General features: G+C 57.2%; 1 protein-coding gene across 2 annotated transcripts; it reads right to left on the bottom strand.

Moving 5' to 3' along the window:
- On the bottom strand, positions 1-27,893 carry CTDP1 (CTD phosphatase 1). 2 transcript variants are annotated; one of them, XM_087818923.1, is made up of 13 exons: positions 27,589-27,893; positions 23,324-23,407; positions 22,761-22,854; positions 20,888-21,016; positions 18,790-18,940; positions 18,070-18,160; positions 17,455-17,621; positions 16,112-17,059; positions 15,659-15,800; positions 14,797-15,000; positions 8,914-9,073; positions 4,130-4,305; positions 1-790 (listed from the first exon to the last, which is right to left on the bottom strand). In XM_087818923.1, the coding sequence occupies exons 1-13, from the start codon at positions 27,891-27,893 to the stop codon at positions 652-654; spliced, it is 2,790 nt and encodes a 929-aa protein (XP_087675049.1). In that variant the 3' UTR covers positions 1-651. The 2 variants fall into 2 exon arrangements, with proteins under 2 accessions (XP_087675049.1, XP_087675050.1); XM_087818924.1 differs by lacking the exons at positions 4,130-4,305; positions 8,914-9,073.

Below are 27,893 nucleotides of genomic sequence, written 5' to 3'. Positions count from 1 at the left end.
TTACAAAAAGGACCTTTATTAAATGGAGGAAAGACCTGTTTGGTGGGTCAGATATGAAATATACAAAACTTTACACCAGATCTGAAGAGCAGGCGCGGACGGCAGGCCGTGTGCAACCTGGTCCTGAGAAAAGGAGGACACAGGTTCCAGGGACCCCGGCACTGCTCAGAAACGAGCCCTGAGGGTTGCGGGGCAGCGGGGCTCCAGGCCTGTCCACGCGTGAACCGGCCTCTCAGAAATCCCTGCTATCTGGTGGCTTCAGAGTGAAGACCACAGGATGCTGGGTTCCTGCTGCGCCCGTGTCTCGTCGGATCCCGACTTCGCCCTGAACAATATGCTGTGGAATTTAAAGGAAAACCCTCCAGGCCCCTCACCACACGACAGGAACCGCGGCCCCGTCCTGCGTGGCCGAGCACCACAGATCTTTGGCACGGCCCACACTTCCCATCATTGTCACGGAACAAGTAGACTTTCCGGTAGTAAAACTTCTTCTCAAAACACCCATTTCTGCAAAATAACGTTTCTGTAGGTGGAGCTTTGCAAAATACACACATCTTCCTGGAGAGGACACCCCATCTGAGAGCTGGCATGGGAGGTCGAGGTCGTCATGGGAGGGGAGATGACATTGCGTCAGTCTGGGAGCCCTGCAGGTCACATGAGGTCGAGCTCCGCCTCTAGCGCCGCAGCCATCTCATCCGCCTCCGAGCTGCTCCCCTCTTCGTCCTCACAGCTGGATTCCCTGCTGGACTCGCTGGCTGCGTCTTCCTCATTCAGCTTCCTCTTGTGGCCCCTGAAAGAGAAGCACTTGCTGTGAGGTGGCCCCTCAGCATGCAGCTGTCAGCTGGGGACTTACAAATGCCAAGGGGCTTCCAGCCTCAGTATGGGAGCAAACCACAGTTCTGAGGTGGAGAACACGGGTGGGGCCACCAGACCCGGGACATTGTCCCAAGTAAAGGAGTCACGTGGCCACCTGACCCGGGAGCATGACATGGGCTCCCTCTGCTACCTTCCCTGCCAGGACCGAGACGTGGGGGATGACAGAAGAAAACAACGCTGGCGTCAGTGACGCATCAGAAAGTCAAGAATCTACGACAAAGAAACCGTTTCAGCCCGGCCGGTGTGGCTCAGCAGTTGAGCACTGACCTAGGATCCAGGAGACTGCAGTTCGATTCCTGGTCAGGGCACTTGCCCAGGGGGCGTGCAGGAGGCGGCCGATCAATCACTCTCTCACCATTGATGTTTCTCTCTCTCTCCCTCCCTCTCTCTGAAATCAATAGATATATTAAAAACAAAACAAAAAACAAACTGTTTCAGGTGGACAGTGAACCATGTTCAATCCCACAGGACGTAAGGGGCATAAGGAAAGGGGGCCGAGGAGCAGGAGGCTGTGGTCACTGTCCGCTCCCAGGCAGTGGCCGCAGTCAGAACTGGCTCGAACAGGACGCAGGAGCAGCCCAGCCCATAAACCTGCCTCCGTGGGAGGCTCTGACTTGAGGGAGCCTCCAGTCACTCTGGGTGGCTTCAGGCTCAGTCTGCCCACAGGGAGTGGGGCCAGTTACAGACAGGTGGGCGACAGCAGGGCCAGCCAGGCTCGGGGCCAAGGACGAGTGACACGCTTATCCAGCCTACCTGGAGCTGCCGCCCATTCCCCAACACACAGCAGCCTGCTGTGTGCAGTCACGGGAACCGTGGCTCCTCCATCTAAGACCCAGACAAACTGCCCCCCCCACAAGGCTCTGGACGGTGTTGGTTCTGACCACATGAGTGGGTCGTCAACCCCAAGGCAGGTCAGGACACAGGGCATGACCATGGGTAACAGCCCAAACCGCCCATGCCTGGTGGGGGAAGAGAGCGCGACTGACGTTCCTAAGGGGAGTTCTTCGTTCCCTCTGTTTTAGAAATGACAAACCCCAATGTATTCAGGGCCTTCCAGGTTAATCACCAATGTTAGAAACATCTTCCACGCCCGAGTGTCCACGTGTAAGCATGCGGGCACCACGCCCGGGAGTGCAGGCGGCCGGGGGGGGCATGGGCAGGTGCCAGGAATCCAGCCCTGAAAACGGGGCAGTTTTCTGTGTTTACCACAGACCAGATGGGATGGTCACAGCACCAAGACTAGACTTTTCTGGCACATGGAGAAAAGTCTTTGGTGAGGGGAACGTCGACTGTCATCGCTGTCAACGGTAACGATGGGAAACTGCTATGCTCACTGCGCTGACCCAGTGTCTCGACATGCCCACTGACTCCACCAATAGCCTGAAGGGTCCTACGCTGACGTTCAGGTCAAACCTGCAGCGGCGCCTCCAGGTACAGACAAGTGGGGCGCCCACTGGGGAAGCTCTGGCTTAAGCAGATGCATCCCTGACTTTATCTTCGGGACTGACCTCCAGGAGCTGGAGCCCTGCCATCAATAGCCAGCATTTGGCAGCTGCCGATCTGAAGGGATGAGTCAGCTCCTGGCAAAGCAGGAGAACCAGACCCCTCTCTGCTTCTGAGAAGACGCACTGTCAAGTTCAGTGGCATCTGGATGCCTGAGAACAGCTCGGCCCCGCTGAATCGGCAAGATGTACTGCCAACCGCACGTGCGGCACCAGCACGGGCCCTGCCACCACGCAGAGGGAGGTCGGCACGCGCCAAACAGGCCACATGGGAACAAAAAACCCAAAGCATGTTTCATGGGATTTCAGAGAGAAACACTAACTCTTGTGCTGGGTGGTGCCGTGTCCACCTCCCCCCAGGAGAGGACAGACCTCTGGGGGGAGGCTGTCCCCAGTGGGCTACAGCTGTCCCCTCTGAGTCTTGGTGAAAACGCTGCTTCTTTCTTTCTTTCTATGTGAGAGAAGACACTGTTGGGTTAAAAACTCATAACCACAGCACATGCCACAGACAGATGAGACGACATCTCACACTAGGAATACCACTGAGCCAGGCCCCAGTCCTCATGTCCCTTCCCCAGAAACCCCCCCCGGGACGCTTGCAGAAATGCAAACACAGCGAGCAGATGACTGTGTGCAGCTTGTCCTCACCCAACACGGAGTTAACACCTTGCTGACCGGCTATTTCAAGCCAGAACTTGCCCCTGCGGCTGGCTACTTTGTTCAGCAAAGTGTTTAAAATTATGTAAATTAACATAAGTGCAGACATAAGTTATCTCGTGACGGATCAGCAACATTTGGACACAGAAACACGTCTAAACTTGTGACCGGGCAGCAAGGTGTTCACACGTTAGCTGGGAGCTCAGCCTAGAACCCACTCAGCTCAAAGTGGCCGCCTCGAGGGAGACTGTGTTTCTTGCTACACTTCGCGGCTGCAAATCTGTTTCCTGTCTCTGAGAAAGTCCTGCAAATGAAACAGGGACCATCTGTCTCCCTCTGTTGCTGGAATTTCTGCCCAGCCTTGCCTGTCACTGGGTGTTCACTGACCCAGGTGCAAAGCAGCTTACGGTCAGGCCTGGCAGGGGGAAGGGGCTCAGTGGATAGAGGGTCTACACAGAATCACTCAGTTCAGGGTGGGCTCGTGGGACAGTGGAGGCACCGGGAAAAGCACAAAGTGTCAACCTGTGTCGACCACACCATGGGCCCAGGTCTTCTACCAGCACAGTGAGGGGCTCCCAGGGCTAGGGAGGCTCCTGCGAGTACCTGTGTCCCTGCTGTGGACACAGGGGCCAGGTACCCTCCCGACGCGACCAGGACAGAGGGGCAGGGCTCCCAGTACAGCCAGGAGGGCTGCCTGGATCCCACTGCAAACACAGTTGCACTGGGAACAGACATAACCCCTTGCAGAAGACAGCCGCCTGAGCAACAACTGAAACCACAAAATCTGAACGAAAACCCAGGTCACCATGATGTAACACTCGGAAAATGTCAAGTTTAAGGAATCTGTGTGTGGTTGGCTCAGAAGCAGAAGACAAGAACATTGGCCATCTCAGGACCACCATAGAGCAACTTGGGGTCCCTTCCCACCACCTGCTGAGGGTGACAACAACCCAGCCGCCTGGCCTATGAGCCGCGTGGAGACCAGGCCTGGGGCGGCATGAGCATCGTGTCTGAGCAGAAGGTGCTGCCACTCCCAGGACAGCGCGTGGGCATGCGCGCTGCTCCTGCGAGCCCTCCCCCGGGGCCACCCTCACCTGGGCCCCCGGGGATCTGCTGCGTTCCTCTCTCCGGGTGACTTCGACTGGAGCGTGTGCCCCCTCTGGGCCACTGGGGCCTCAGGCTCCCTGGGCTGAGATGCCCCCTCCTGCTCCTCGGGCTTCTTCTTCTCGCTGTCGCTGTCGTCGCTGCCTTCTCCTAGAATGTCATCCACCTGCCAAAGGGCCAGCAGTCAGCTTACGGATCCACTTGCCAAAGAACCACCCACGTCCCTCCCAAGAAATGAAACACAGTGCAGATTTAACGTGCTGACCCTGCTCTCCCTATGAGACACACTTTCCAGTACCACCTGGGGTCCCACGATCGACACTACTTTACACACCCACGCTGGGCTCGGCCCAACATCAGCGGCTGAGGAACATGAGGAGGCTCACGGGGGGTGGGGGTGGCGCAGAGCCTGGAGTCACTTTTGGCTGCATAACTCTGACGGGGCCTCGTGTTTAGCACGCTGCGGGATTTTACGTTGAACGACTGGGGTCCAGGCCGCGGCGTCAGTGGTGCCTGTGCCTTTGCTCTACGAGCCTGCAGGTTAGCCATTTACGGACCTGCCGGGTGAGGGTGATGAGGGCAAACCCTCTCTGGAGAGCAGGGCACCACCACGGGCAGCAGGAGAAGGGACGGGACAGAGGCTGAGGTCTGCGGCGCTCCCACCAGCGGCCAGCACTGCCACACCTCCACACAGCCTCGAGGTGCTGGGGCCCAGGCTGCCCCTGCCCCAAAAGCCAGGGAGGGAGGAGCTGCACCCCCCCCCCAACGTCATGACAATGGTCACCAGGGGCGCCGGTGGCTCACTTCCCAGATGAGCTCTGCAACCCAAGGCCATTGGTCAATTCACCTGCTTGACCCTGGGAATGACCTTCAAGCAGCTCCCAGCCCTTTAGCCCAGAAGACTTGGGGTAGCAAGTGCAGACTCCAGCCAGCGCCCTGCTCTGCCACGACAACTGGGACACTGCCATGGTCTCAAGTGCTGAGTGACCACAACTGCACCCATTTTCACTGTTCTGAGTTAACTTGTGAGACAAGTGTTGCCCTCCCCACGGAGCCGGCCTCAGGCAACGCACGGAATAGAGACGTCAATCCCGAGAAGAGCCATAATCTGGGCCAAGGATCATGAATGTATTATGCACAATCCCAATCCCAACCCACAGTGCAACTGGAACGAGGCCACGAGTGCGTGACATCCGCCTCCCACCATCCCCACAGCAGTGAGGGAACCTGCTTGTCTCAACACTGAGCCAGTGGAGAATGTGCTATTTTGTTCAGAATTAATGACAGGACGGTACTGCTCCCAGGGCAGGGCAGACACACCAGCACGGTGGCCTCTGGGGGCCATCTGACAGCCTGCCTCAGGACAGACACTTTGATTGGCTCGTCCCAAACTGCCCTTTAGCTTATCAGTCAGCAAATCTATGGTCACTTCTTCTAAGGACATGTCTTAACACATGCAGACAGCACACGAGGCTCGAGCTTGCTGTGCTCTTAGAAACAAGCTTACAAGTTCAACCAGAGTGTCTCCTCTACAAACACAGGTCACGGTCTCAGGATGGCGGGAGCCCGTGTTGGGCTGTCCCAGCACAAGCACCGGCCAGCGCCCTCACCATGGCCCTGAGCCCTGGGAACCCTGACGACACTATGGCCCTTGTTTGGCAAAAACCTTTCTCTGAGGGAAGCTCCACACACAAACCACTTGGCACCAACATGACTAAAACAGACAACCACAATAGGCGTGCACATACCTCCAATTCTCTGAGAAACACAAGCAGAAATTCTCTCAGATCTGGGTTTGCAGGACGTGGCTCTAAGATGCTAGGGTGCTGCCAGGTGCACCATGAGGACAAGTGCCTGAAACAAACAGCTTGGGGGCAGCTGTGGAGCCCCTGGAACACCTGCCACGGGCCACATGTGCTTCCTGGGTGAGCTGAGCTGTGTGTGAAACAGCTCTGGTGGCAGAAGGAAGTGGGCACGGAAATGACCGGACCCAGGCTGCTGGGGCTGGAAGAGGCGTCTGGGCCCTGACACCCTGGTTCACAGCAGGCAGCCACTGCAAACCCATCTCCTGTCAACACCGATCCCAGCCTAGGAGCCCCCTCTGGTGGACTAACACAACTACAACAAGCTCAGAGTCCCAGGGACCTCAGGACAGGGCACAGGTGAGCACGGGGGCCTATACAGAGCACAGGTGAGCAAGGGACCTCAGGATATTGCATAGATGCGAGTGCAAGGACCTCACAGAGCACAGTGAGTACAGGGACCTCAGGACATGGCACAGATGAGCAAGCTCACATTTACAGTCACATTTCTCAGGACCCTCCATTTACTGAAATGAGTGCCACCAGGTAACTACAAAACCGTGCCAGGTGACCTGGGGATATGTCACGATTCCTAGAACTTAACTGTATTTGACATGAATGTTTTCGGCAGAGCCCCCACATAAGGAATTTATGCAAAACGACAGGTCCTCGGCTGCTAAGTCAGGGCGGAAGCCATCAGAAGTGGAGAAACTCAAGACACACATGTCCCGAGTCACCTCCGAGAACAGGATCTCGTCTGAACAAGGATCCTTGGCAGCAGCAAGGACCGGCAGCTCTGATCCCAGTTTCCACATTCCAACCTGTCCTCCCGTGAGAGGTGCTGGGAGCAGGGTTGCCGCCTGGGACTAGGACATGCCTCTCCGTCTGCGTGTGGAGCGGGGAGCTCCTATCCATGTGTCTCCTGGTTTCACAGGGACTTTTGTGACTTCTCTCCACCTGAAGCTCCTACTGTGCACACAGAGCCCCTCCTGGGACGCAGGAGGCGGCGCAACCCTCACACTTCACCCTTAGGACCAGTACTTGCTGAGACAATGTGACCAAGGAGAGGTCTGGCTTGGCGTGGAGGACCCACCGGGTCCACGCGTCTCCTCGTTGGCCAGCTGACACCTAAGCTTTGGAGGTTCTCTGAGACTCACAGTGACAAATGACAGACATGTCCAATGGTCACAGGGTCTCCTGACACCCTGGAGTCTCACGTAACACCCCTGTCGAGGAGCAGACTCTGAAGGACAGGCCCCTCTGGTGAGGCTGCTGGCTGCCATAGGTACAGGGCGACCAGGGAACCAGGAGTGACTCTGCCCTCACTGCCCTCGCACAAGCAGCCACAGGACCCCTTCAGTGGGCGCCAACCAGGGGGAAGGAGCCTCATGTTTGACTAAGTCTTAAGAAAGAACAGACATCTCTGCTCAGCTGCTTGGGGAGACTCCACGAGGGCCCTTCCCTATTGCACGCAGCCGTGGGGACAGCAGCCCAGGCCAACACCACTGGCCACTCCTGGCATGCTCATGCCCCCACTTTTCTCAGCTCTCCCGCCATCCCCCGTGGGGCTCCCCAGGACCCCCCGAAGAGGAGGAGAGTCAGCTCCTACTCACTCAGGGAGCGCTGACCACATCCCCGCTTCCCAGGGTACCTGCCGCCCACAGCACTAGCGTGGCTCCTTGCTGGAGATGAAACAAGCCCCCGTCTCGCAACGCCCGCCATCCTCACCCCCTGCTCCCTGGCAGAGCTCAGAGGTCTCACTTCAATCCTTCCTATTCCGCAAAACAGTCTCTGAAGCGTTAAGGCTACTTTTTATTTCTGTAACAAATACTAGGTTTCAGAGGAAGAGTCACACTCAACACTCATCTGACATAAAAACTCCTCTGATACGAAATAAACAAGAGTAAAAAATGCTGTCACTGCCTGAAAACCGGGCAGGGTGTCTGCACGTCCCAGCAGTGAGGCCACCCATGACCAACCGGGGACAGACAGGTGGCCAGGAGGAGAGCAGCGAGGGCCTCAGGTGTCCTCCCTCCCAGCCCCTCCTAAGGGGGCAGCGTCCCTCCACTGGGGCTTGGAGAAGTCGTGTTGAGGAAATTCTCTGAGAGAGAACCTTGTATGAAACAGCAGCTTGTGCCTTGTGAGCTCTGAGGCAGGTGATGGGTTAGAGGAATTCAGCCCCTACAGAAACAGCTTAATGGTCACAGGATAAAGTATCGTCTGAGGATGCTAATCTGAGATGCTATACTGAACAGACCATGTACATCTTCCTGCTCTTGCTAAAAATAAACTGAAATTCTGTTTTCCTCCTCAGCACTCAGCCCAGCATTCCCCGTGAAGACCACATGACCTGTCCACACAGTGCGGTCGTGCCAGGCAGGTGAGCACTGTGGCCAGGGATCTGTCCCTGAGATGAAGAGAACAATGCCCGGCCCGCCAGGGCCCACTGGGACTCTAGTGCTGTCTGTTTACTTGGGACGTGGGACATAGTTCTTACATCGGCCCTTCAAACAAGTCAGCCCAAGAACGACGCTGTGCTAACCACCTAGAGACAGAGACCCCGACGGGTGTGGCCCCTCCCCAAGGGGCCTGGCCCACGACCGGAAGTGAAGGCATAAATAAGGGCCAGGAGGGCCCTCGCTGACACGGGCCTCTGTGGTTTTAGAGATGGACACGAGACAGACAATACTGACTGACATGGCTGTCTAGCAGCACCCCTGGCCCCCACCTGCGTGATGCCAGGAGCACCCCTTCATCAACGACAACCGCAGATGCTATCAGGTGCCCCGAGGGAGCGGTGGGGAGGGGAGGGCCCACTGATGGACACCCCCCCCGCCCAAAGTTAGTGCACTTATTGCGACTCGACACTGTTGTGAATCTCTTTTCCTAGAAACACAGTGCTCGTCCCAACCCACAGGCAGGACACTGGGTCCCGGGGCCGGCCGAGGGCGCGGCCGTCACACGGCGCTCACCTCTCTGTCCATACTCTCTAGGTCTTCCTTACAGAGCGTGTACAGCGGCAGGGTCTCTGACATACTGGGCTGTCGCTTTCTTCTGGGACCGGGCTGCTCCCCAGCGCGATTATCTGGCAGCTCCTCACCAAACATCTGCTGCTGATGTGGCTGAACAGCTCTGAAAAGAACATGTTAGGTCCCACGTGAGGCAAGGCAGTTTCAGTTCACCTTCCCATCACTGAATCGGATCTGACCCGCGACAGGCAACCACACGCGCACACACAGAACACTCTAGAAACATGCTCTCTTCTGCCCGCTGGCTCGAGTCTGCTGGCCTCCAGTGGATGCAACACCCACGGCCGCCCAGAGCATCTGCCGGGCTTCACTCATTTTAGAACAAAGGGCAGAGAGGAAGAGCGACGATGAAAAATTTCCAAGAGGCCAGCAAGGAGTGTTATTTATCCTCAAAATAAGGCTGCGCAAGCCCTAAGATTTAAAAAACAAACTCACTACATCTCTACTATCCAGGCTATGAAAACAGGAAACGTGACGGCGAAGTGAAGACACAGACGCCACCTACCCACAGAGAACGCGAAAAGGCACCTTGAGTTCTGTGTCCGAAGTTGGATTAACTATTAAGTATTAATACACTAAACCAACCAGCAAAGACCGCCCCAGAGCCGACACTGTGTGAGCCAGAGACGGTTCCATCATGTTCCAGCAGCTCCCTCTACACGTCTCCATGGTCAGGTCTCGTGGACACACCCACACGGCCTGTCACGTGACTCCTGTCACGGCCGTGGACTTTAAGGGGCTCGTGACCGCGGGAGTCACTCCTCTCTGAGCGCTGTCTCTGGAGCCAGCAGCTCTGGGGCTGGGAACCAGAAACCACAGGTTCAATCTCTACAACACTGAGCACATAGTAAAACCTCGTTATTTTGAAGAAAAATGGGGGTATAAAGTCTAAACTACAAAATTAAAAAGCAGCAACTGTACTGAACTGATCATATGTTATCTAAGGAAGGTAAAATGTTTTAACCTGGAATCAGAAAGGACAACCTAAAAAATGCTGATCTCGGCTTATTCAAGTCAGAGTAAGTTGACTCCTGATGAACACGGGGTCCACCTGTGCGTGGACGGCCTTCAGTAAACACCTGCTGTTTCTGATCTGAGTTGGGAATTATGGGTGCGGGGGGCCGGCCGTGTGCATGATGTAGGCTGTTCTACAGAGGGGCCTTGAACATCCCGGAGTCTGGTATCCCCAGGGGGTCCTGGAACTGATCCCCCGAAGGTGCCCAGGGACAATGAGGCTCTGGGGACTCAAAGATTATATGTGAATTTTCAACTGTGCAGGTCACACCCCGCTGTTCAAGGGTCAGTGGCATGTTCCCGGCCTCGCCAGCAGTCCACCCACCACCCTGAGTGCTTGACCCTCACGCTCTGACGGGGACATCAGGCCCACTTACCATCAGCTCAACACGCAGAGCTCCAATATGAATGCGGAAAAGTGGCAAAGGGCTCTTTTTACTAAAAATAAACACATTGTATAGTCTCCCTTCAGAAAAATGGTTCCAGAGTTTTAACAAAAACATGGAAGGTGGGAACGAGCACTCCCCTCTTCAGAAGCTGACCAGGGGCCTCCGGACCTTAGGGTGCGTGGAGCTAGACGGAGCCTGGGCTGCAGCGGGAAGGCGCGAGGGGGAAAGGCTCGATACCCCATGTCCCAAGACCTTGTAAATCGGTCATCAAACTGAGGGTCCTGAGTCCCTCAGGGCACCTGAGAAGTTCTCCCTTAAGGCCGGGGGCGGAGGGTAAGGGGGGGACAGTCTGTTTCTTCCTGCGTCTTTCCGGAAGAACAGATCTTGACAGGCGGTGGGACCACTGTCCTTGCTAAGCCAGAGACCCACAAAATGCAAACAAGCCCCGTTTCTCATTACGTTTCTTTTCAATCTGGAAAATAGTTATGAATCCACCAGCAGCTACAAGAACATTTTAAACAAAGGGAACAGCAGCCTTGGCAAGGAGACAGAAGCACCAACTGACCAACCAACCAAGGAGACGCAGAGGGGAGTTCCCCGTCACTATGGAGGAACAGGGAACAAAACCAGTGACCTCAGAGATGGGACAGAAACCAGCAATCTGCACCAGACAGAAAGGAGACTGAAGAGGGAATGAGGAGAACAGCTCTGGGGACACGTGAGACGGTCACAAGGCTTCGACGTCCTGTCCCTGGGACCAGGAGGAGGAGCTCGGCACAGCCTTCAGGTCTGGGGCTCAGTGAGTCCCAGACAGGACGAAACAGCACAGCCACAGGACCACAACGAAGCCCCAGCTCAGACAGGGAAAGGTCCTGAAGGCGGGGAGGGAAACGCAGCTCGCAGGGCAGGGAAGAGGCGGCACAGGGTCTCCACCACGCGTGATGGAGCCAGGACAGAGGACGGGGGACGGGCTCCTTGACTGCGGCACAGTCACACCCATGTCTGCCTCAAACATGAAGAAAAAGAGAAACTGCACAGGTCAGAGGATAGCAGGGAACCAGAGCAGCCTTCTGCTCCTCACTGTCCCCCGATTCCAGTGTGATCAGCGCCCCCCCGAGGGCCTCAGCACTCGGACTTGGTGGACACACACAAAGACCTAAAACGAAAACTGCACCCTCTCAGGGAGAGGACCTGGCACGAGGCAGGGCTGCCAAGCCAGCACCAAAGTGAAACCCACGGGAGGAAAATCAACCACCTCATCAGAGTAAGAACTTCTGTTCTGCCAAACACTCTAAGACAGCGGACACCAGGCAGAGGGGACAGTCTGCAGTCACAGAAGTGACAAAGGGCTCGTATCCAACGTGTACACTCAACCCTGAACCTTGGCAGTACAAGCAAGCAGCCCAGTTAGAAAAAAGTCCGAAGAGAGGAGGTGCTCCTGCCCAGGGCACACGGACGGCCCAGGCTGGCCCAGCACGAGACCTTGAGGAGGTGCCAGTGAAAGGGGGACACACCTCATGCTGTGCGACACTGAGAGGCAGCGTGGCTGCTGGGGCCCGAGAAGGTCCCACCCTGAGAGGGCTGGGCAGGTCCTGAAAGGACCAACCCACACCTGGCACCAGGACCCGACTCCGAGCGCCCTGGATGGGCCAGCGTCCCAGCCCAGAACCCACACCTCTCAGTGAGTGTGTCAGGCGCTCAGTTCCAGAGCCTCCAGGGAGATGGGTTCCAGGTGCCCTGTCACAATAGGGTCCCGGGCCCAGAACAGGCTGTGTTGCCGTTCTCAGGGTGAGGAGAAGGGGCTCCCCCTCCCACTGTCCTTGACACAGGAACCACGGCGGGCGGGGGGGGGCACCTGAGCACTAGGACCAGCAGGAAACAAGGTCTGGCGAGTGCCTTGGGGGGGAAGGCATGGGGCTCACGAGGCCCAGAGCCTGCAGGTCCTGAACGTGCAGTCTACACACCTTGCATCTGAACTGCTGACCATGGATGGGGACCTGTTCTAGGGGCTGGGCAGCCATGTGTGGATAGGCCCAGGTACCTACCTGCTGGGGCTTCATTTTCCCTCCTTACCGGGGACCCCCATCCCAAGGTGCCACGACATCCCCACTGAGTTCAGGGGATGCCCACATGGGACTACCACCCAGCTGCTCTCAGGGGCTCAGCCACCATGGCCACTGGGCTGTAGCTGTCCCATCATGCCAGTGGGGAAATCCACACAGAGGGCCACCTGGCCCTGCTCTTATGACAATATCACAGTGACTTCCTGAGGAGCGCTGTCCCTGGCCTCACCCCCCCACCCCCCAGAAAACCTCTTATGGTGCAGCACCTCCTCCTGAGACCATGAGGCTGTCAGGACGGGTCCACAGTGTCCTGTTCCTGGGCAAAGCATAGCTGGATACCCAGAAGGGGCGGAAACAAAACCATGTGCACCCAGCACCATCCAGTCTCCTCTCAGGAAGGACGACAGTCTCACCACGGAGGAAAGATTCAGCAATAAACACCCCGCCCACTCTGTGGCAGGGATACACGTAGGCCCAACCGAGCACCTGGAAGTCCACCCACGTCAGACGCTAACCAGAAGCCACCCTCCTTGGAGGGCCCTCTGGGACAGCAAACGCAGAGCTAGAAGCCCACAGTCCATTTTTGCAGGACAGCCTGGATGAGGGTCACTCCAAAACACTACTGAGTCTCTCTGCCTTGAGTCCAGGTCCTGCACGAATGCGTCCATCACGGGCTTCAGCCGAACCTTCAATCGACCAGCAACCCATGGACCTGCTGCTGTGGTGACAGAGAGGAAGCCACAGGTCTGCTCCCCTGTGCTCGGGGGGGGGGGGGGGGGGGAGGGCTGAGCTCACACTGGACCACAGGGTCTCCACAGAGAGTGGGATGCAAACGGAACCCACCTTAAGAAATACTGCAAGAAAGGTCTCACGGTGAATACTATACGTTATAAATGTTTGAGCCCTAAGTGCAACTACAAGAAAAGCGCCCAGCACCCCCCGTATTCAGAGTGAAGAACGCCGTCCAGAAGAAAAGTACCGTATCCTCTGTTTCCACGGCAGCACTGACTACAAGACGCTTTTCTAACTCAACCAACATATCCCAGAAAGGACAAAGCAAAAATAAGAAAAACCCAACAAGAAAATGGTATATTAAGGCTACAAAGGGCAGCTTGCTGAAGCAAGACCCCGAAGGTAGGTCGAGATGCGAGAAGGAACCAGCCCTGTGATCCGGCGCCTGCACCTGTGGGTGGGACGCCAATCCAGCAAACTTGGCCAACTGACCGTTTATTAAGGGGCCACGTGACCTTCCCTCCACCCTGTCGTGACTAGAGATCACAGGAACACAAGCAGCAGCACAGAGATGTCAAATGTAGCTCCTTAAACGGTGGAATTTGGTTAGTGATGATGCTTCTAGTTACAAACAACAAACTCCCAAACAAAAGCCCAACACAACTGGTGTAACCCTGGGCATCTGTCCACGCACCTGGGGCTCCACGGCAGGGCCAGTAGACACCTTGCCTGGCACTCGGACAGCTCTACGTACACTCTCTGAGTGAACCATGGCTCCCGTTGAGCTCTGAAGGGTCAGTGTTGCCAGGGGAAGGCCAGAGGAATGCCACTGCTGTCTAGGCCACTCTCAGCTCAGGGCAGCCGCTCGGGGGCCCAGTGCTGCCCAGGGGGAGCAAGAATGTGAGGCAGGACCACACGCCTACCCCAGAACGTCACCTCGGACACCGCCCCGAGCGTATCTACACAGTGGGGTGTATGGTCCTCAACCTCAGGCAGGCGGATTCTGTCAGCAGAGGAAGTGAAGGGCGCACCTACAGGACTCGTGGGGACGGTTCACTCAGCAAGCGCCCTCCCCCCCGGGAAGTGTCAATGCTGGTCCACTTGGGTGTCTCACTTCCACGTCCTGCTCACACCCACCATCGCCACCAACTGCCCACCTGGCTGAGCGTGGAAGCAGCAGGCAGCCAGGGAGGCTGAGAACCACCACCCAGCACGGGCCCAGAGGTTCCCTCCTCCCTCATGACACCATCTGTCCTGGGGACGAGGCAGTTGGGGGTCAGGCCCAGCCCCCCACCCTGTCATCTACTGGGATGTGGGCAACAGCGGCACACGTGTGGTCAGCAAATGGAATGGCTCCTGGAGGGCGGCACTGAGCAGGCGTGAGTTAGCCGGTGCACAGCAGATGACAGGTAACCCTGACTGCTCCAGCTGGGACCCGACGCAGATAGGAAAGAGTGCAGAAAGGTCCCTCATGGAAGTGGGAGGCACTTTCCACATGGTCAGTCAGGGCCCTCAGCAGAAAACCACATCCAACCCAGAGCTAGACACAGCCTGACTCCACACACATGCTGTGCCCAGCCCACCCGAGGGAAGCCAGCAAGGGTGTTCCGTGGTGCAGCCAAATGTACCTGAAGGAGGAGTGCTCCGTGTGGACTTGCAGGGAGCCGGGGGGCCCGGGGCCGGCAGAGCCCTTCCGGATGAGCTTGCCAGTGCTGGCGTCGTAGATCCGGACGTCGGGGCCGGGCTGGGCCCTGGGGTGCACAGGTGTTGGATGGAACAAGGTAGCGGGCAGCGCCCCTTGCCTGTCGGGAAAGGCTGCGGGGCCATCCTCCCTGTGGGTGAGGACAGGCCATGAGAAGGGGCCCAGACTGACTGGGGGACAAGGGATGCCCTCGCAGGCCCGCAAACTAGGTCCCTCCATCTGACGCTCAAGAGCCTGTGTGGATGAAGGTGTGGACACCACCCTTCTTAAATGCCAGGGCACAGCCCTGGGCAGGACGGCACAGACATGAGACAAAGAGGGGCCCCACCTGGGACCTCAGCACAGAGGCTGCATTGTTGTTTCCCTCAAGCCTGTCGCAGGATTTTCCCTCTAAATACAACATTCAAACTGAACAGAAAGATTTTTTAAGTCTTTCTGAAAAAAATCACCAGCCTCTCTTCCGTATTCCTCGCCTTGGCCCAGCTCCCCCACCCCGATTCTACGGCAGTTGTGTGGCTGACGTAACTTCCAGCAGCCGTGAAGGAAACACGCAAACCAGATTCGCGGCTGAGCCCTGCTGCAGTCACAGGACTAGGCAGCAGCCGTCACCTTTTTCAGATAATCTGTGCAGGGCAGAGCCTGGAGGAGCTGCAGTGGGGCAGCCGGGCACAGGTGGGAGGGCTCTGAGGAAGCCGAGGACGCACATCGCGGATGCCACGTGGGGCTGCGGGCAGTGAGGCTGGCAGCCGGGGGGCTCTCCAGAGGGGACAGGCCTGTGGGCAGCTCACCTCTGCACTCTGCCGTAGTCCTCGCTCAGGGGGAAGAGCTGCTCCTCCACCCTGTCCCACCGCTCAAGGCAGCTCCACAGCCAGTCAGGGTTCACCACATGCAGCTGTCCGCACGCCTGGGCTTGCCGCACCTTCTCTGTACCTGCAGGGAGGGGCACAGCAGCCTTGCTGTCCAGGGGCCCTGCACCGAGCCCGTGGCACTCGCCCAGGACACGCCCACGTGCACACAGGGGCCCAGACGGGCAGGCACGGAGCTGGCCCGGTTAGAGTACTGCTGTTGTGCGTCTACAGGAAGACACTGCTGAAACTTCGTGACACGGGAGCCATGCTAGTTTCAGGGTGACCAGCTGAGACCAACGCAGGCACGCCTGGCCCAGAAGCCCCCTCGGGTGCCCTTGCCCCCACCCCAGGGCGGGACCCAGCGAGGGCCCAGAGGCTGGGCCGGCCACTCACCTGCCTTGGCGGCAATCAGGTGGGTGGGCCTGTCGGGCGCGTCGGGGTCCACCACCAGCTGGGTGAGGATCCGGGCGCCGAGCGCGGTGGCGTGGTAGTGCTCCCGCGTCCGCTCCACGGGCAGGTTGGTGGGGTGTAGCCCACTGAAGACGATGGCCACGTCCGCGAGCACCCGGCTCTTGAGCTCGGGGACAATCCTGCGTATGTCAGGGGCCTCTGGGGCCTCCCCGCGCAAGTAGCGGTCGTACCGGGCGTAGTAGGCGGCGTGCACGCGGGCGAGGATGCCCTCCAGGTGCACCAGGTGGTCGTCCCCATCCTCCTCCTCCTCCTCCTCCTCCACACTCTGGTCCAGCGACTCGCCCACCGTGATGCCCGACTGCTCGCTGTTCTGGGACTCGGTCTCGGCCTCCTTCCTGTCGGCGGGGCTGCCGGCCAGCCCGCAGAGGCCATCCCGCTCCCCCTCCTCCTGCGGCTCTGCCGGCACTGCAGGCACAGGCTCCCCGCAGTGATTTGCCCCCACGGGCCTCTCCCCTCCCTGGCCCAGGGCCCCGCCTGGCTGCACAGCTCTCCCCGTGTCCTGCGCAGCCTTAGGCTCCTTCTGGCTCCTCTTCTCCCCACTTTCACCGTCGGAGGTGCTGGAGGACCGACCCTCCGACTCGCTGCTGCTCTCACTGTCGCTGGACAAGTCAAAGTCCAGGTCGCTGCCCGCAGTGCCCTGAGGCCGCTTCTCAGCCGAGGTCCGGCCTTGCTGCTGAGCACACGCCAGGGGCCCCCTACAGTCTGCCGGAGGGGCGCGGGCAGCAGGTGAGGCCCAGTCCCCATTGAGCTCCCTCGCGGGCTTCCCAAGGCCGTTACTCTGCTCAACCCCAGGGACCTGCCTTCCCTCCTCGGGGTCCATGACAGACGGAGCTTGATCTGGGACGTCGGCGCCTTTGGGAGGGTAAGTCACTGCACGTGCACACAAAGGGAGAAGTCACCGTGATTTTCGAGAAAAGGAAAAGCCGCAGGATACACCCACCACACCCTGCTCAGATAGGCCCTCGAGCCCTCCTCTGCAGGGAAGCCCCAGCCCTCTCAGTCCTAGTCTAGTGGCTGAGCAACAACTGCACATATCAGAACATTTCACTTAATCCTACTCAACTGAAAAATTTTCAGATTACTACTATTTAAAAACTCAAACTGAAACCAAATAACATCATGCTTTTCAGTACAACATAAACACAACAGCCCCTGCAACACTGACATACAAAAAAACAGCAACAAAGTGAATCCTGCATCCAGAGCAGGGGAGACAGTGAAGCAAACACTCATACTTCCTCGAGGGCCAGAAGGGAGCCGCCCACCTTTCTTCCTTGCCAGAGGCTCCCGGGACCCGGGGGGAGCATTGATGTCCCCTGTGCCCTGGAAGTAGACATATTTCTTTACGGTGATCAGGTTGGGGGCGAACTTCCAGACGTCTTCTCGATCATCGATAATGCAAACCATTGAGTCTCCACAAGGAAAGAGATTTCTAGAAGCAAAAGTATATCAGGACTATTAGTGCAACTTACAGGAAAGAACCATCAAGTGACCCAGGTTCTCCTAACACTCACAGCATTAACAGCAGGCCAGCTCCTGAGGGAATGTGAACCTGAGATACCAACACCAATGCCAAACACCTTCTTTAAACTCGTGACTTGGCGGACAGCGCACCTGCTACTCAAGGAAGCTCTGTGCTTTCCACCCACAGTCACCTGCACTTCCTGTGCCCAGCCCTGCTCTCAGGCCCCTCTCCTCAGACCCTGTCCTCCTGGGCTCCTGCCACTGCCTAGACATCAGGGACAGGCGGGGGAAGGGGTCTGGCTGAAGACAGTGGCAGAAATGGAAACTAAATACAGAATCACTGCTCTGATGCTCCCAGGGCATCCATACGATGGGAACCAACAGTGGGTCTTGTGACGACCCCAGCAGGCACATACCTGAGGTTCCCTGTCTTAGAGAACGGGTCAATGCACTCGTCCCTCGACAATATTCGGTGAGAGAAAAGCTTCTTCTCAGGGTCTAAAAAGCCTTTAAAGAGAAAACAGGACAAGGTCACCCATGTCTAAGATGCCCAGAGGCTCCACTGTGCACATGGCAAAGGTCTCAATGCTTCTTTAGAATCAGACACAGAGTCACAGAACCTACGTCTTCACATTAGTCTTCACACCGCATGTCCTAGCAGTCACACAGCAGCCACGTGCCAAAAGCATGTATGTTGAATTTTAGTTACAAGATGATTTTAGTGTTGCTGACGTGTCTGTGATTAAAATGTCCTATGAGGGCACTACATGGAACAGGGCCATGTCGAGATGTCACGCTGCTCTGTTTGCACCTCAAGTGTTAAGTGCAGATGGACATAAGTGACATGGCTCCATAGCTGTTTCCAAACCAATTAATAAAACATTTTCTTAAGATCACTTACACAAGAAGTTTCCTCTTCCTGGTATCTGTGGTCCTGACCAACTTCCAAACTGGTCTTTGGCCCTACCTGACCAGAGTGACTACAGGGCAGGGAGGGAGGGGCAGGAGCAGTGGCTGAACTTTAGACTTAACCCTCCCAGTGAGGCTGACTCAGAGCTCATCGCGGACAATTAGAATGACCCAGCATCAGTGTCCCGGGCGCATCTCTCGCAGTTTGGCTGGAGCCGCACACTCACCTGCGATCGTGTGCGCATACAGCCGGCTACCAAAGGTGAAGACATGCAGCTCGTACAGCCTGGCAACCTTCTCCAGGAACTCCCTGCAGTGTGGACGCAGGCGAGTGTGCAGCATCGGCTCACCCCGGCCCAGCTGGAAGTGCAGGATACCCTGCAGAGAGCGAATGGCCAGTTGGCAGAGGACCCGAGGGCACCAACTCCACCCCACCATCACAATGGGTCCAGGCAGGAAGCCAACTGACCCAGCACAAGCTTTCCTCACACGTGCTCCACTGGAGTGAGCTCAGCCCCCTCTGCAGCCACTACCCACAGCAACCACACAACTACCCGCGACAACTACACAACTACCCACAGCAACCATCGATGACAACCACACAACTGCCCACAGCAACCATCGAGATCACAGCGACTACCTGTTGCCAGTCTACAGTAATTACCTATGGTAACTAGGGCAACTATCTACAAGTACAGAGAGTGCCTGGGACAAACACCCACAGGAACAAGCTATGACAACTGAGACCACTACCCAGTCACTACTGCATCACAGAAGGGCTGCAAGGACACCAGCAGACCCTACGCTTCCTGACGACTGCGCCTACTCTTTCTGATGGCAGATAAAGCAAAGTGTCCCCAAGTAATGTCACGCACGTCTGTATTGTCACACACTGACATCTGTCCAACTGCAGAACCACAGCAAGTGGCTTAGATCAGGTTCCCATTAGTCTACTGACAGCATCTTCCCCAGGTACCAATAAAAGCAAACCACAGGTTCCACGGAGGCTAGTCCACCTCACAGACCACTTTAAGACACAGCTTTATTAACTTACAGACACATCACAGGACCTGAAACAGCATTTTAAACCACCTTAGCAGATAGTGAAATTAGTAACACTCAGTTGCTTGTACACAATTAATATGCAAATAAGCTCCCTCTCTTGAGGAAGTAAACTCAGACCCTTTAATCCTGTCATTAATGTTCTCAGTTAAAATGCTCTAAATAACAACTATAAAGGGAAGGTGCCGATCTCAGGCTTGGCTAACTTTCTCGGCTCTAGTCAGCCAGAGCCCTTCAGGATCGGGCTACTTAGAACACTCAAGAGTGAAGCCTTATAAACGACCTTCACCCCACTCAGCAGTAAACAGTTACTGAATGGCAATAAACTCCCTTAAAGGCACAAGTTCAGATCTGCAGAGTTAAGAACTAAACCCATCTTTCTGAAGTCTCAGTAGCACCCAGGTCAGCTGCAGCGTGTGGGTGGGCTCTGAGTGGCGGGTAAAGCCCTGTCATCAGGCTGCTACCAAGCCCAGTGGAGGGATGAGCCTGTGGGCAGGGTGTGGCAGAGGCACTAAAGCCACTAGCAGCAGATGGGACGGGCCACACAGACGCCGGGACACCTTCGCCTTCTAGACCACACTGGCTGAGAAACCAGCACGTTACAACTAGTTCAACTGTCATAAACGCCAACTTCAAAGCCGCGATAAACCCGAGTGCCAGCCTGGCCTGGCCCGGCCCCTCCGTCAGGACACCCTCCCATGGTGCTGTCCTAACCAGACTGATGAACCTGTGGATGCAAAAACCCAAGCGCTAACAGAGGGCTACACAGCAACCATCCTGCAGCAAGACAGTTACAGACAGACGACAATCTCAGTGACGCTAGTCTCCATAGGTGGTAGCAGCAGCTGACAGCTCCACGGGTGGGGACAGCCCTCTGCAGGCAAACCTTCTGAAGGGTCCAGAAATTCAACTTCCTGGCCCCACCGAGCACAGAACTGAAGCAGCATTCTGTCCTGACCCTCTGAATCCCCGGTGAATCACACAGGGCAACATCCGGCCTTACCTGCAGCCCAGCCCACTTGCACTGCCCCCCCCCCCCCCAAAGACGTTCCCGGAGGGCACACAAATCTGCTCCTCTCCCCCCGCCCAAGATTGCCCCCACTGCTGTCCACTTCCAGGCCTCCCAGGTCTCGAGCCCTCAGCCCCTAATGATGTGTTCATGTGTGAGCCTGGCACACAACAGGCTCAACGATGAGGCGCTGAGAGTGACGAGGGCCATGTGGAGGCCCTGCCAGTGGAAGAACCCTGAGATCCTGAACTCACTTTGTTGGACATCTGCTGGCACTGCTGCTCGGTGGTGTGGATCAGGGTCTGGTCCAAGTCAACCATGAGCACCAGCTTCCTGTTCCGATGCAGGCGCTGCTGGTCCTCTCTCCCTAGCTTCTCAGCTTGCTGAAGTTAAAAGAAACAGGAAAAACGACAATGTAAGTATATCTGGATTCAAAATGAAATTCAGGTGGAAGCTGAGCATGTTCTTTGCTGCCCTCTGTGTCACCCACCAGCAAACCTGCTGCTGTTCAGACCACGCGGGGCCACAGGGCTGCTGCCCCTGCTGCCTGGAGCTGGTTGTGTGCACCCCACCTGGAAAAACACTCTGCCTTGTGAACCTAATCCTGTTGTTTCACCAAAGGTGTAAACCAGGGGTGGGGAACATCCGGCCCATGGGCTGAAATCATTGGGTCTGGCCCTGCCTAGGCAACTGTAGGCGGGACGCGAAATTCAATAAATCTGGTTTTTTGCAGAGCTAATTTTTAAGTTGATCATTTTGTACGGCCCATGAATGATGTTACAAATATCCAAAGGCCCTTGGCAGAAAAAAGGTTCCCCACCGCTGGGGTAAGCCCATGAAAAAGGAGCTAGAAGTGCTTGTTACTAGGAAACTTCAGCTGGATGTTGTGGAGCAACTCAATGCCGTGAGCTGCAGAACGCAGGGAAGTGGGGCAGTGGGCGTGGGCGTGGGCTGGGAACGACGGGGACCCGAGGTGAGGCAGCAGGCGTGCAGCGTGTGTCACAGGTGCCTGCCACTCAGAGCTGAGCTTCACTTTGGAAGAGACCCAGGTGGGCCCGGGGACTGCACGGCACAGAGGTCGCCCTTGTGGGCCAGCGGGGACACTGCTTCTGGAAGGGCCTGGTCCCACCACGCACAACTAGCCGACGGAGGGGACTGACGTGGGCCCATGACAAAGACTTGGGGGCCCGCACCACGACCATTTCTCACTGCGACTGACACTCATGACTCCTGTCAACAAACGCCCAGCCTCATCAGGTTCACAGAATTCTACCCTCTGTTCCTGAGGGACTGCAGCCAACAGGGATTCCATGATGGGAGGAAAAATGGGGGACACTTAGTCTCCTCTTTATCATATAACCCCCAAGTTGTGTTACACACACACACACACACACACACGCATTTACACTTGTTTAAAGTCCATTAATTCAGAAAAACCTGAATCCTGTAGAATCTAATAAAATTGTAACAAGCTCTGAAACTGCTTTGTAACTGAGTTTCTATACAACGCCAACAGACCTGTGCCTGAGCTCCGTCCTGGTCATGCTCCCTCTCCCCACCATTAGACCCCGACCATGAAAACGTGAGGTGGCAGGGACTCTGGGGCTCTTGGGACAGGTAAAAAGAACAGGTGTAGTAAAACTCCAAGCCTCCCAGCTGTGCAGACACCTTCAATTCCTGGGCAAACACACACACGGGGCCCCCAGGAGCTCTGGGGCCTCTTAGAGGTCCCTGCACCCAGTTTGCTCCACCAGCACAGCCAATGTCCTCGACCCACAGGGCTCACCCCCCTCCCCCACGGTCGCCAGTCCTGGCAGCAGCTGCTCACGGGGCTGAGCCCGGCCCTCGGCCTCCTGGACTGGGTCTGCTTTCACAGCACCGCTCACCCAGCCCTGTGTTCACGAATCTTATCTCTCCGGCCCAGACCCAGCTCCAGGGGAACAGAGCCAGAGCCTGCAGAGCAGGGAGCCAGGTACTTCCCAGGTGGAATCACTTGGGAAAGAGACAAGCGTAGCCCCCGCCCGTCGTCCTTCCAGTGGTCACTTCAGAAACCAAGGTGATGCCAACCCTGAACGTTCCCCAGCCACCCTCCACCTGCTCTGGGACCCACAGGTGGCCGGCACTCACCTCGGAGCTCACCATCAGCTCTGGGACGCTGTGCACCATTGACACGGTGGCTGTGGACAGCGGCATCTGCTGCCTCCCGTTCTTGCTCTGCAGCCTGCGGGAGTAACAGGGCCGTGAGATGGCCACCTCCAGCCGCTCACCGAGGCGGCAGTGAGCACTTTCATTTCTACGTGGTCCAAGTGCTGCTGGCGGCCGCGGGGCGTCCTTCACTTAAAACACACAGGAGCCTGGCGAGATGGTGACCTTCCAGCCCCTCAGAGCTCTGCCGAAAACACACTGACCCATGAAGACACAGTCCCCCCCCCCCCCAGTGGGGTCAGCACTGGCGCAGGGGGTGAGGCGGAGCCCTCTGCTGGAGCACAGGCTGCCTCCAGGATGGGGGTCTGACAGAAGGGAGGTGAGGTCTGCTCGGTCATCCCTTCCCTCACACCGCAGTGACCAGGCGAGATGACCCTCGTGCAGCCAGTTCCCGGCCCCCGCCTGTGCCCTCCACCCTACACTTCTGTACCCACGGTCCCCCTCCACCATGAGAAGCACTGTGCTCACACCAGGTGGGTACTTACTGGGTCAGGTCCTGGCCACACTCGGCACACAAACCCTTCATGACGACAGGGTGGCTGCATCCTTCTACTCGGACCAGAACCGCTCTAGACACGGGGGCAAAATGCAGAAATCAGTAAGGGAGGCCCTGAGGCTCCTGTTTCTTACCACCCTCCACAGAGCGCTGAGTGGGAGGAAGGCCTGGCTGCGCACCCAGGCCTCCTGCGCACCTGGGTGGGTTACCACCCCAGGGCCTGGCTCTCTGTCTGTAAATGAAGGAAGAGCCATTTCACCTGCAGGCCCCTCTCACATAAAACACAACAAACCACACAGAACAGGTGCAGGAACTAAAAATGTCCCGTCAGGGGAGGAGATGTGGGAGTAAATGAAAACTATCTCAAACCTCTTATATTCCTGATAAACGACCTACAAGAACTGAAACTTTGTTACTACAAGGAACACCACCGCCACCAAGTAATAAGTGGCTGCCTCCTCCGTGCTCCAAGTGCACAGAGAGGCTCGATGCACCTGCGTTTGACAGACCATTGCAATCATTCCAGTTTCCTCGAAGGCAGAAATTACCATTTTCTTCGTATGGGTGGGGCCCAGGGCGAGGGCCTCCCTGTCCCGTCTGCAGCCTCCAACCCCATCAGCTTATTCCTCTCCCTGGAGCACACTCTCCCCTCCTGTTAACACCATTTAAACCTCTATCGAAAAATCTGCTCTAATTCCCATCTTAAACAATAAGAGGAACAGACCAGCCCCTGCACAGGACCCCACACAGCTCCTCACCACAACCTTCCCCTAAGGAGCCTGGCCAGACGCCTCCTGCCTCAGGCTCCTGCCTGGCAGAGACTTACCCTCCACTCGCTCAGGGCACCCAGCATTTCCTCATCTCTCACCACTGGCCTTGTGCCTCTGCTTTCCAGAGCCAAGTCCGGCCTTAGGACCCTAGCTGCTCTCTTCCACGCCCCCCCCCCCCCCGGTGTATGGCTCTGCAGCACCCCATCCACCCTCAAACCTCATCCCCATGTGGGCACCCCTTCCTCGTTACCCAGGCTCAGTGACCTCCACAGGAGCACCTGCCCCCTCTTCTCCAATCCCACCCACCTCTCCTTCAGAACACCTTACCCAGCTGCTGCATTAAGGACACACCCTCCCGGTGGACAGGGTCCCACCCACTTTCCCAGACCCCCTTCAAACGCTAATTCAGGCTCCATCCCCCACTGGGGACCCTCCCACACCTGTCTGAAAGCATGTGGCAGAGTCAGCAAAGGAACCCGAGGCCTTTCTCAAGAGTCAGAAGCGTTTGGATCCCCAGCTGATGAGTCTTCTGAAGGGAGCTGTGGGGCCCTGGAACTTGGCAGAAGTCTGCTGTCTGTCCCTTGGAACGCTGGTGGCAGGTTTTGTGAGAAACTGAGCAAGTGGTTCGTTCACCATCTACAAGGGTTAAACGTGCCAGTGCTGCTTACATTTTACTACGGGTTCTTCTGAACTGTTTTCCCGTGAGAACACGCAGGCCACACGCCACCAGGGACTGAAGGGTGCCCAAAGTCTGCATTTAGTCACTTATTTTTAAACTAAAACTTGTAGCTTGCAGGATGTTTTTTCAGAAATTCCCCAAAATGTAGTTGGACTTCAACAACTGCCCTTAATAACATTAGCCAAATTCTTAGTTTTGATCACGACTAATTCATCAAATTTTCTGTGTACTTACTAAGAAATCTGTCATGCCCAGGTCACTAATGTTGAATGGGACCCCAGAGTGGGGCCACTGATGATAGACCAGCGGTTTTCAACCCTTTACATCACATGGCACATAAACTAATTACTAAAATTCTGCAGCATACCAAAAAATACCAGACAGCCATCACAGTTTGGCTGTTGTCATTTTTCATTTGACAATCTAAGGAGAAAAGAGGTCAGCTCCCCTAACTAGTCAGGTGTTGCACGTTTTAAAAATTCTTGGGATACACGGTTGAAAATCTCTGCTCTACAGGAATAACTCTACCTTAGGTGGAAGGAAGCTTCCAGGACAGACCCAGGTGAGAGGAAGTCTGGGTCTTGACAGATGATGAGGAAGCAGGTGAGATGCTCTGGCTTTAGGCCTGAGGTCGGAGCAGGAACACAGAGCAGTGGGTCCAGCCAAAGGGCGCTGGGCACAGAGCAAGCAGGCAAGACAAACCCCAGGGCACCAGAATGGGTACCGCTGTGACGGAGCCGGCCCAGAGAGCAGAAGGCACCCACAGTGCCACAAGGCCTGGAGCAAACCTGCCGGCTAAGGGCCAATTGGACCCAAGGAACAGGGAAGGAAATGGGTGAGATACAAACAAGACCAGCAGGTTCTCCTGGAAACCAGCAAGTGAGGGACAGGGGCCATTGGCAGCAGACACAGCTGAATGTGTGCCAGGAAGTGGACAGGGCCAGGGCATCGCCACCAACAAGGAAGCAGACATGATGGACCTTTGGGAGCCCCAAGGATTAAGAGTGCGCAGAAAAAAGAATGACAATTAGAAAAAAATCAGTGTCACAGAGGCTGCAGAACCAGGCCCAGGACCGACCGACATCAAGGAGGGAATATCTAGAGAAAGAGAGTGTCAGCATTAAATGCCCCCAAGAGGAACCAGATGGGGGTAAGATGCATGTCTGGGAGAGGGAGATGTCCATGTTTCGACTGGGGGTGGTTTCTAAGGCACGTCTGTCAAGACTCACCAGACTGCACCCAAAATGCATGCGCTGTTCTGGCTGGTCAGAAACACATAAGCCTAGGCCACTGGACTTGTCTTTTCAGAAAGGCCCTCTGGCAGAACACCGCAGGACAGACCGGAGGACCCAGGCTGCTCCCCATGGACTCATGGAGGCAGCCCCCCAGGTCCCTTCTGGTCTCTCTCCCCACCCAGACGGCCCTGCCCCGTAGCCAGCTCCTATCTTGTCCCAAGGAAAACCCACACACGTGTACACACAATGGCCTCCTTCCCATCACCCAGCAGACCACTGGGACCTCACTGTACCACTCCACGGCCACTGTGACCCAACAACATGCCCAGATGATCATGTGGACCCAGGCACTGGTAGAACAGGGCTCCCTCCGCCTGCACCACTCCTGCCTCAACCTTATGTGTGAACAGCCCCGGCCAAGTGTCCTCCACACCTGAGCTGCACAGAGCAACAGCACTGCAGGACCACAGCTCTTCACTGGCACCGAGCTTCACCTCCATCATGCACAGACTGGCGGGTTTACAGGTGCATTGAGGCCGAAGCGCAGGTCAAGTGAGATGACTTCAAAGCAGTGATGAGAACAGGCAACAGTGTGTCACACAGACAATACTGAGCCCCTCCCTCTAAAGAGAACAGGCAGCCTGCTCTGGGGAAGCATCCATCCCGCCCCACCTGCGCTCAGTGGGCAGGTGTCTGCAGGCCAAGGACCCCGGCTCCACCTCCAAAGAAGAGCAGCCGGGGAGAGTAGGCGCAGGTTGAGGCTCCCGGGTGGGATAAAGGATGGGCTTACCCTGTCCTGTCCTGTCCTCCACATCAACTTCCGGGAGCGAGCACAGCTCAGCGGCTGAGGGTCAGCGCGGCCCCAGGGCGAGGGGAGGAGACCACAGTGAGCAGCCCCAGCAGAGGAAGGCAGGAATGGACAGAAAACCGACTGAGTGTGGGGGACACACTGCGGCCCCCCAGAGGAACGCTGTGCACCACCCACTCCAGCAGGAGGCAGGATGCTCAGCCCCGCCTTTCGGCCCCGAGTCGCGCGCACACACCTGTGTCCACTCCAACCCGATCTCAAGAGCACACGCGCGGAGCGCCGCCAGGCTCACACACCTCAACAGGGGAAAACGGCTCCTTACCGAGGTTAAATCTAAGGACCCGCAGCTGAGCCAACCCCAGGAGGGCGCACCACCGCCCGCGCCCAGCTGCACCTCGGGCCTGAACCAGGGCGCAGAGGCGCGCCAGGTTTTACAACCGCGTTCCGCAGTTTACGAGAGTCTGAGGCGCGCCCCCGCCCCTCTCCAGGAGTTCACAGCGACGAGCGTGGAGCGCGCCGATTCCTCCCGCACTCGCCGCCGCCCCGAGGTTTCCTAACTCACGAGCGCGGAGCCTCAGGGGCCCGCACCTACTGCAGGAGAGGGGGGAACGCAACCGCTTTCTAAAGAAAAGCCCCGAGCAGTGACTGCCGCGCACCGCGGGAAGGCGCGCAGCCCGGGCGGGGGAGCCCCGCCCTGCGACGTTCGCCCCGAGCGCGGCCCCCCGACCCGCTCCCGCCGAGTGCCGCCCCGGACGCACTCACCCGGGGGCCAGCAGCTGGCCCGGCTGGGCGCACAGCTCCCGCACCACGCCGGCGCGCTCCGACCTCAGCCTGCGCTCGGCGCGCACGCAGCCCCCGGCGCCGGCGCGGGCAGGGGCGGGCCCGGAGGGCTGCGCGGCGGCGGCGGCCTCGAACACGGCCAGCACCGAGCCGATGCGCACGGTCGCGCCCGCTGCCACTCTCCACTCGAGCAGGCGCAGCGGCCCGGGGCCCGGGCAGCGCACCTCCGCCACGGCCGCCGGCGGGGTGCCTTCGGCGGGAACGCGGTCGGCGGGCGGCGCCTCCAT

Source organism: Miniopterus natalensis, chromosome 7, assembly GCF_054644295.1.
Source record: "Miniopterus natalensis isolate mMinNat1 chromosome 7, mMinNat1.hap1, whole genome shotgun sequence".
Lineage (NCBI taxonomy): Eukaryota > Metazoa > Chordata > Mammalia > Chiroptera > Miniopteridae > Miniopterus > Miniopterus natalensis.
This window is presented reverse-complemented; position numbering and strand designations above follow the sequence as displayed.

Bases quoted from the DNA above. Each gene is read 5' to 3' on its own strand.
- CTDP1 (XM_087818923.1), bottom strand. From the start codon at position 27,893: ATGGAGGCGCCGCCCGCCGACCGCGTTCCCGCCGAAGGCACCCCGCCG. The intron at 23,408-27,588 runs GTGAGTGCGTCC...CCCCGTGTCTAG, and splicing joins GGCCAGCTGCTGGCCCCCGG to AGCGGTTCTGGTCCGAGTAG. The intron at 15,001-15,658 runs GTGAGCTGCCCA...CCTCACCCACAG, and splicing joins GACTACGGCAGAGTGCAGAG to GGAGGATGGCCCCGCAGCCT.